This window comes from Podarcis melisellensis (genome assembly GCF_964234715.1).
Source record: "Podarcis melisellensis genome assembly, chromosome: 4".
In the NCBI taxonomy this organism is placed as follows: domain Eukaryota; kingdom Metazoa; phylum Chordata; class Lepidosauria; order Squamata; family Lacertidae; genus Podarcis; species Podarcis melisellensis.
Genome location: NC_138531.1, coordinates 45,560,519 through 45,570,440, shown reverse-complemented (window position 1 = coordinate 45,570,440; position 9,922 = coordinate 45,560,519). Strand labels below are relative to the sequence as shown.

Below are 9,922 nucleotides of genomic sequence, written 5' to 3'. Positions count from 1 at the left end.
CATGTGTGTGTGTAATAGTCCCCACCAACTTCAGTACAGTTGAGTGGATGGTTTCAGAATCCTGGCCAAGAATGATTTAAATAAATATTTTCTATCCAAGAACAGTATGTATGACTCAATAGCTCCTTATATATTGGGGAAGGAGAATGTCAGGATAAAGAACAGGGTGTATCCCATCAACCCGTCACCATAGCCCAATGTTTCCCAAACTTGGGTCTCCAGCTGTTTTGGACTACAACTCCCATCATCCCTAGCCAGCAGAACCAGTAGTCAGGGATGATGGAAATTGTAGTTCCAAAAAAGTTGGAGATCCACGTTGGGGAAACACTGGCATAGCCAATGGCCAGGGATGATGGAAGTTGTAGTCCAGCAACAGGTTCTCCAACCTTGTCTTATACCTTGCATGTTTGCATTATAACCATTTAACAAGTGCATTGGGTAAGCAATTCATGGCTAGAATATGGTCAGACTTATGCTGAAGAAACGTGTGCAAAGCCAGGAAAATATGGTAACCCTGGATACCATATTTCCTACCTATGCATTACTTCTGGATAGAAAGAAGCATGTACTATGTGTATGTAGCCACATATGAAGATATAAAGATATGTGTCTATTTGCAAAATGAGATTTGGAGAAAAAGGCTGAAATTAGGGATTTATACTGAGCAGCTAAAGAGCCAGTCTTAGGACTTTTAATTCCAGTTTCAGGTCAGTGTGGATAAGAATACAGCCTAAGTATCTGATGTGGAAATGCTTAACCAAGAGTTATTTACAGTACACCATAGTTTAACACTGAATAGGAACAATCATGGTTTTCTGCAGATTGCTGATCGTTCTGATTTAGATAGAGCTAAAGAGAGGGTTTTCTGGAGGAAAGCAACAAAACCGCTTGGAATTGTGCTTTCTAGGCACCAGACAAGTAGAAGTGTGGACAAGCCCTCAGTGTTCAGGAACCCCTGCTTACATTAGATGGATACTATTTACACACACCTCAAAATATAAACCTATCTGAAATGCCACCACTAGCTTTTCATGAATATTCAAGTTTCAGAGCCCAAGCTGTAACATCCTACAGGACATTTCCAGGAGGATATCACTATTTTCAGGTGAGATACAAAGGCACAACAAGCCAATTCAAGTTGCACAATTAATGTGAATTTGGTGCTCTTGTGCAACAAGCCAGCTTCTCCCCTGCTCCCCAATCTGGCTTTTTGCATTCAGGATAGTGACACAAAAATGCACTAAAATGTGTAGGGTAACACTTGCATGACACAATGCTATATCTCCTCCCTACAAACCAATCAGAATGAATGCTCATTAAATAGCCTGTAACATCTAAGCTCCCCACAAACTTTATGCAAACCAGTCAGTATTTATGAGCAGACCGTCTGGAAGCAACCCCCATCTTAGTTTTGAGGGCAGGGTGCTTTAAATATTATAAATTACATTCTGCCGTTATATATCCCAGCAACAAATGTATACAGAGCAAGATGTATAAATATCCGCACCACACAATATTAAATATATCTCTCAGCAGGAGCAAATCCCACAGAGCTGAATGGGACTTACGCCCTAATAAAAGTGATTAGCCTGCAGTTCTGTCAGTAGCAACTTCCCTTGAAGGCAATATTTATTTTTTGAGTAAACATAGTCAGAATTATGTGTCATAAAGTACATTATCAACCCATATCCATTCGTAGTCTTACACAATCCTTATATTTGGTAACTCCGTGTATGCAATTCCACTGTTGAAACAGGGCCTTTAAATATTTCTTTGTGCACAACTTGCTTTCACCAAGGCTGCTTTTCTATTGATTGATATTTTCAGGTTCTTCACATTAAAATCACATTGTGTTGCTGGAACATGTGGTCCCCCCCCCTCTCCACAAGGACGTGACATCCGGTGTGAGCATCTCACTTTCCTCCGGTTGGACGTGTAGCAAATGTAACAGGACAGGAAAGATGCTGTCCTTCACCGGTCTGGATTCTCCAGGCAGGAGTCGGGTTACACAGAGAGCGAGTATGGAAAGGGAGGGGCGGAATCCTTTCCAAAGTCTAGATAAGTCAATAAAAGCCTCTCCAAATTCGAATGGCAAATGACTAAAGCCACTGTTACTTTCATAAAGCTGAAAGTCCTAAGGCATCCTAAACAATTCCTCCCGCAGAAGGCGCAAAGGGGATTTAAATGCATTTGCTGTCGTGAACATTTAGTTCCATCAGGGCTGAATCCCAACTGGGGTGTGAGTTCTGGTGAAGATCCTTGAGGGGTGACGGGGCTTCATAGACAGAAAGTAGAATGGAGCGTCAGACGGATTCTCCATCGGTACATTTAAGCAAACGCTTTTAAGGAAGGGGGAGGGCTGCTGCTGCTGCTGCTAAATCATTCATGTTCCGCCTTTCTTCGCTGTGCAATTTGCTTTCTAATTGCTCCTGTTTGCATTGATCGGGCGCAGGTCGGAAGGGGACTCTCTGGGGTCTCCCAAGTTGGCTGCTGATTTATAGAGAGGCTCCATTCCTTCTCCTCCGCTTTCACCTTGCTTGGCCGGCTCTATTTTTAAGGCAAGCGCCGGCACCTGTTCCCTCGGATCCCAGGAGCGGAGGGTGACAGCTCCCTCCTGCCAGCGCGCTCTGCCTTGCCTGCTTAGCGGGAGAGTTTCGCCTTTGCGCTCCACGCGGCGCGCCTGGGGAGGTGGCCGCCGCCAGTCTCCTCCCACCGCCGCTTGGCCAGCAGCAAACCGAAGCCGCTCCTTTTAAAACTTTGGTGCGTGCGCGCGTGTTTTCTTGCTTGAAGGAAGTTCCAACATGCGGAGTCGGAGCTGAGCGAGCCCTGCCTTTGCGCGCCTGCCCGTTAGGATTTGCTGCTCGTTGTCTTGGCTATGGCTGAATCAGGACACCCCGAGGAAGATTCTGCAGTAGACGAGTTCAATGATATTATCAAGAGTAGATCTGGTAGGATGACGTATTTGACCCTTAAGAAAATATTTTATATAAATATATATTGTTTGGTGTTTTAAAAATCCTCACTTTCCCATGGTTTGGGGACTAGTTTATTCACACAAAGGATAAAGGCTGGCTCCAAAGTTACTGTTGTGGAAGTTTGCTGTCACAGCCAGATGTTCTTCTGCCAAGTGAAGGCTGTGCTGTTGTCTACTGTACCAGTGTTGTGTCTGCAATAATTTGTGGCAAGCTGTATTCTCTTTATGCTCCAGTTCCGCCTCTGTGGTCAAAAGGCATTTGCACCATTTTACACTGATTTTGTTTGAATTTACTTTATTTCATTTGGAGAGAGATAAATGGCAACACATGTGAGCAGACAAGCTTTAGACAAGCTAAGAATGAATAGTTTGGTTGGATTTCATGGGGAGAGCAATACTTGAGTGCATCTTGAAGGCAACCGATGATATTGTGTTATAAGGAGATTACAGGGGGATTGTTTAGCATTTTTATTTTCCTGATTTTTTTAGTGTTCTGCGAAGGCTTGCATCTGCCTTTGATTATTAACGGAATATTTAAAAGTTATTAAACCTTGAGCATGGGAAAAGAAGACTTGTGCCACACACGCCGCCCATCCCATGTCTACCACAGTAGCCTCCAGGTTTTCATTAGCTCAAAAAGTTTGTGGTAGTGTTTGTGGTGCCGCTTGTGTAACAGGGAAAAAGTCTGTACTATTGCTGTAAATGGAAGCAGCTGCAATGCTTCTCTACTGGATAAAGTTTCAGTTGCCTAGGCTGTCTCCCTGACTTTATCCCTGGAAAGGAACCAATTCACAGGCAGTGCGAGTATTTATAGTTCATTCAAAATTCACATTTTTTTAAACAGGGGGCAAAACACACGAGTACTGAGGTACTTAATTATGTCTGAAAAGTTATGCACTTGACAAATAGAACAGAAAGTAGATTAATGAGGCTGTCATGCCGCCTCTCTTAGGCATATGCCTGGATTTTATTGGGGGGAGCAGCTTCTCTCATTTCAAATCGAAAGGAATAAAGTCAACTAGCATGTAAGTATATTTAAGATCAGTGGAGCCAAGGAGATAAAAAGAAGCCTAAAGGTTACCAGTCCCAAACCTAATTTTAACATAATTCTGTATATGGATTAAAAGAGGCAGCACATACCTGGTGTTTCAATTAAGTCTGGTTACTCACTTATGCATGCAGTAGTAGCATGTCGTAGACTGCCTCACACATGTTGCATATAACACACTGGATGACCTTGTTGAAATGGTGCTGGTCTTATGAAATGCTGCACAGATAGGGGCTTTTTTGTGCAGCAAGAGTCACATTAGAATCAGGTCAGTGTGTGAAACATTTTCTGGAAGCCTTTTCTTCTTGTTAAATTCTGGAGTTACCAAAGCACATCTGGAATGGATTTCTGGTACCATTAACTTCCCCACTAAAGAAAGGCTTCAGGTCCCCCTCTCCACCCAACATTACACTACTGAATTCTGCTTTCCTGCTTATATGTCTGATGTGTGTTTACAGTAAAAATTTAGAAGCTGTCTTGAATGCAAACCATTTACAGTGAAACTATCAAACATCTTTCTTTTTCTGTAGAGTCTATTGGTGATTCCGTCCCAATATTGGGTTGTTTGCAGTCTACCTGAGAAACTGGGAATGCCACCCACCAGTGATGACACTATTCCTTTTACTGATGTTTCATTGGGGTGAAACATCAAGAGCCCCTGATATTTCCAAAGGCTGCTGGTTTGCAGCTCAAACATCATATTTGTTCTTTAAGTGGTAAACAAGTCAGAAACGGAAATCTTTCAATATCCTAAATAAACGAGCTCTGAGACTTACCATTACAGAATGCCGAGGCTGTGGGATAGTTGATATATTATCATGGGGCTCTAGGGTTAGGATTTCCCATCCCATCACTTTTTTGCAAAGGCTTTTAAAGCTCCCAACAGGTTGAGAAAAGCCAAAATTCATGAAACTGCAGTCCTGTGGACGTTTAGGAGTAACTGAACACAATGGGAGTTGGGGTATGTGCACATTACTGCTCATTCCACATCTAGCGTATTCTCATTGCTAGTTTCTGAAGCCGCATACACGCAATGTTAGCCACAGTCCATATTGATCCATTCATTTTTAAAATAAATAATGCTGCCTAGTGCTTTTCCCCCTCAAACCAACATCCTCTACAAACAGAAAAACTAAACCATTTCCCCTTCATACTTAAGTCAGGTGTGTACATTTCACATAGCCATCACACATGTGCAGGTGGCAGCTACATTGGAGTTTGAGGGGGCGTGGGTGGCGCTGTGGGTTAAACCACAGAGCCTAGGACTTGCCAATCAGAAGGTCAGTGGTTCGAATCCCCGCGACAGGGTGAGCTCCCGTTGCTCGGTCCCTGCTCCTGCCAACCTAGCAGTTTGAAAGCAGTCAGAGTGCAAGTAGATAAATAGGTACCGCTCCGGCAGGAAGGTAAATGGCGTTTCCGTGTGCTGCTCTGGTTCACCCGAAGCAGCTTAGTCATGCTGGCCACATGACCCGGAAGCTGTATGCTGGCTCCCTCAGCCAATAAAGCGAGATGAGTGCCGCAACCCCAGAGTTGGCCACGACTGGATGTAACAGTCAGGCGTCCCTTTACCTTTAGGGAGCTTGCAGGGAAACCTAAAAGGTCATGTGTAGAGGGTGAAGAATCCCCATGCCCTCTTTTATGTGTACAACACCATGCAAAATAAGGCTTGAAATGGCCACTGATGTGTGCATGCCCTTAATTACATAATAATCATGCATAAGATTGGGGTTTGCACCATTTGTAAAAATGATTGTGGCCACTGATAATCATGTGTAGAGTATCTGTAATGAATGGATATGTTTTGAATGATCAATTAAGAATATTTATGTTTTGGGCAAAAGCAGCAGACAATCTGCTGCTGCTGAGTCTCCAATATTGGAGGTTTTAAAAGTATGCGTCATGCTGTAAGTTTTAAGTCTTGCATTGGTGTCGGAGCAAGGTTCCAATAAAACTCTCAGCTTTTGCAAACTTTGCTGTTTTGTAATCTGAGCTTCTTAAGTGTATTTCCTTTCTCTTCATCCCTGCTCAGACTTCGCAACTAGGCTAACTCTTACTGTGAAGAGTGAAAGAGGTCCTAAATCATGGGAGAGGAGTGATGTCTTTTTAGTCTCAGAAAGCAGAACTTTTGCTACCAGAAGCTGTGTCACTGCAGGTTGGAAAAGCTGGACAAAGAGAGTGCCATTGATTTCTTTTCCAGCATAGTTCTCTGATCAAGATTGTATTACCTTCTGAGGCAGCCTCTGAGAATATTTGATTTTTAAGGACTAACACATATTGCTGTGGCTACCAAGTGGAAAGGATTACAAAGAAATTCTGTGAAAAGTTGTAGTACTAAGCAGGGATTTTGGCCATTTGACAGAATGTTAGTTTACTACATCCTGGAAATGTTTTGATTGAAAGCACTTCATGGGGGAAGGGGAGGGGGGTTTGAGTGTGAGAGAGCAGCAGATGGTTTGAAGGACCATTTTGAGGGATTTGTTTTGGAGAAAATGTGCTGTTCAATGAGTGACTCATGTTCTCTGCTTTAACATTGCCTGTGGTTAGTTCCACCCTCTTTATTCCCACTTAATAGGAATGTGACACCAGACAGAAGCTGATGTGCAGGAATAGCAGCTGTGGGACAGCTTTATCCTGTGCATGTTTATTTGGAAGCAAATTACATTGACTTCGCTGCAGAATGCTCTCCCAAAGTGTCTATAAGATTGCAACCTAACAGTTGGTTCACTTTTGTCTTTTGGATACTGAGGTAGTTCCTATGTCACAGTGAACCCAGAGGTGGGGAACCTGTGACTCTCCAGATGTTAGATTCCACTGATAGGAGATTAGTCCACAGCAGAGTGTCACATAGGTTCCCACCCCTGTGATAATCCATGGTTTATCTGGAAGAACCATGATAAATCACAGTTTATCAAGCCTCAGAGAGCCTTGAGTGTGCACATTCAGCCTCCCAGTTCCTATTCACGACCCCATGGATGAAATCATAATTCTGGCTCCATTAACAACAATGAAGCATTATGTCTGAACCCTAAACTGTGGTCAATCTAAACAGGTGTTTCTTTTTAAAAAAAAGCAATAATAACCCAGCTTCACGGCCCATCTTATTGTTTATCCCTGGCTCTAGTAACACTACTGCCAATACAGATCCTTGGGTACTTCACTGCTTTTCTCCCCAGGGTGTGAGAATCTGCCCTAGGTTTGCCGATTCTCAAACCAATTACTAATCCAAGGATCTGCCCTCTTATCCCTTGGCAGCTACTCAGGAACCCTTTTTGGAAACCTAAGTACGTCTACAAAGTCCCTCTGATCTCATGCTTTTTGGCTCTCAGAAAAGAATTTTAAGAGTTCTCCACTGTATGCCATTCAGACTTCATGACTGTCAATTAGTCCTAAAAACACCATCTTTTGTCACTTTTATTTGATTTCGTTCTTCTTATGTGTTCCCTGAAAAAATGCAATTCAGGTGTAAGGATCTCTCCAAAGTTCTCATTCAGCTTAGTTTTCTTTAATTTTCCTATCCTTTTACAGCTTTGTCTATGCATTTTCAGTACTAAGCCAGTTGCTTGACATGAGTGGGACTTACTTCTGAGTATGTATGCATGGCCTTGTACTGTTGATTTTTTTTATAAACATGTTGTTTGAGTGATTTTTTCCACTTAGTATGTATTTAGTAAAGTGAGGATTGATGATACCCATTTTTCCAGCATTTCCTCATTTTTCTAGCTGCCCCTATCCTGCAGTTCCTGGGCTGCTGTTGGCTATCTTGAATTGTACTCTGGATTGTTGAGTCTTGGGGTCACTACAGGTGACAGTAAATAGGTGGTTTAATATTACAATGAGTAGTGTAATACACAGAAACCCTTTATAATACATATTTACAAGGAATTTCATAGGAAACAATGTGAATATAAGCCCTTTTGAGACAGCCTTTGCTGGCTGGAGCTAATGGGAGTTGTTTTTGTTTTTTGTCTGTTTTTTTTAAAATGTGTATACCTCCTTTCATTGCCTCATTGTGTTAGTTGGTGTACCAGTACTAATAAACAGGTTGTGTGTGTTGTGATCTTGATGATAACACTGGTGCATCTTGGTTGACTTTTATATGACTTTGTTTCTCTGGGGTTTTCCCCCCTGAAAGCCTTTCTCCACACTAGGGTAGATGTCAGTGGGAATGACTATTGTACTTCTGTAACTGTAGTCTAATAAAAAGAACCCAAAAGCACATAAAATGTTTCTTTACACTTTTCCTTTGGGTATTGGTACAAAGCATAGCCATAATGTGAATATTTATTTTGAAGTCAAAAGAGTCTGGAAAGCAGCTTTAGATATTATGTTGCATCTGGAATAACTCAGCTGGAGGTCTTGCTAACGGGCCAAGAATAGGCATTTAACAGTTGTCTAAACAGAACTTGGCTGGCTTCGTTTGCATCACACTTTCCCCCCCTCTTTACCTTTAATACAATTGCTGCTACCCCTGCCCCCCCCCATACTAACTACTGTTGTGTTGGAAGTAAGTTGTGTTATGGTTTTTTGAGATTTACTGTCAGTTACCAGTTCGTTGCATTGCAGCCATCATCTGCATGGACAAAAGTCTGTGGTCTGGTTTTAAGATTCAATTCTGGGCTTGCAAAACCCATAGGTTAGCAACTGGGGATGGGTGTCTCTAGACCACACACTCCTCTTCCTCATCTTCTCCCTTTCTCAGTACTTACATCCTGCTTTAATTAAACCACAGTTAGCCATTAATTCAGAAACAAGGAATTGAAGTTTAATCTCAGTTTACTTCCCCAACTGCCTCTGAAGGTCTACCTGAGGATCATCTTGCCTGAAGGGTGGGGAGAAAGCTTCCCCTCCTCCTTGCAGCTTATCTTTGCTGTTTTGTTATATAGTTCTAATTAATTGCTTATGGTAAACTAGGCTGTGAGGCTACCTTGAAAAAAAGTATATAAACATTTTAAGTAAATAAACCATGGAACGTAAACTTCAGCTTGAAGTTGGTTTCATTTCCTAGTTACTTTGTTGTTGTTGGCATCCGCTTGTCTCAGGAGACAAGGGAGGAGTGTGCAAGTTGAAGTCATACTCCTTGAAAGTTACAGTGCCTGCTGTGGCTGTAGAGACCAATATGGGAGAGACATGTTTTGTTGCAGCTGGGGCAGATGAAGGCATCCAGTTGTGCTACTGCAGATACACCATGGTGTTTCTCCTCTCAGCAGTCATTCCTCCTCTGGGCACTGCTGTGGATACACAGCCTGACAGTGTGTCTCCAGGCACTGCAGTCATCTGCAAGGGATGCCCACACAGCAGGGTTGATGTTGCCAGCCTTCATGTCTCATTTGCAGACATATTTGTACTGCAGAGTTGGTCTGCCAGTGGGCCTGGTGCCTGAAGCCAGCTCCCCATGGAGCATGTCCTTGGGGATCTTGCCATCTTCCCTTCTGTGGACATAACCAAGTTAGGCTAGATGTTGCTATAGAATGACATTAAACAACAGTTCCCCATGTTCAACATAGTGGCTAAGTGTGACATACTTATTAAACAATGATGTAAACACTGTGGGAGGGATGAGAAGACAGTGAGGGTGAAGAGTAAGCAAACACTCCTATTGGTTGTTCCCAGTTGTTAAAATTTGGGCTAAGGAATCCCATGGTAGCACGCTCTTCTGATGTAACATGCTGGTGTTTAAATGCCGTTAGAATTCAACCCCACCCCCGTACTAAAAATACTTTCATGTCCCATTTTAGGTAACCATCCGCTCGCTTACATACAGTGGCTTTTGGGTTGCATCCTTAATCAGTGAGATAAGATATGGGGTGCAGAGGAGCACACATGCTTAGATTTCAGTTGCCCTTGAATGTAGAGTCAGCACATAAAACAGTTATTCTCCAGTGTTCTGAAGCTCTAATATG

The 9,922-nt window shown here is 42.6% G+C and overlaps 1 protein-coding gene across 2 annotated transcripts in view; it reads left to right on the top strand.

Moving 5' to 3' along the window:
- Positions 1 to 2,753: 2,753 nt before the first annotated feature.
- The window catches only part of DMD (dystrophin), a 1,007,479-nt gene continuing 1,000,310 nt past the window's right edge, over positions 2,754 to 9,922 (top strand). Inside the window, exon 1 of one of the 2 annotated variants that reach the window (XM_081908923.1) lies at positions 2,754 to 2,948. In XM_081908923.1, the coding sequence (XP_081765049.1) occupies positions 2,876 to 2,948 (73 nt within the window). In that variant the 5' untranslated portion in view covers positions 2,754 to 2,875. The remainder of the gene's footprint in view (positions 2,949 to 9,922) is intronic. The other variant, XM_081908930.1, reaches the window with a different exon arrangement.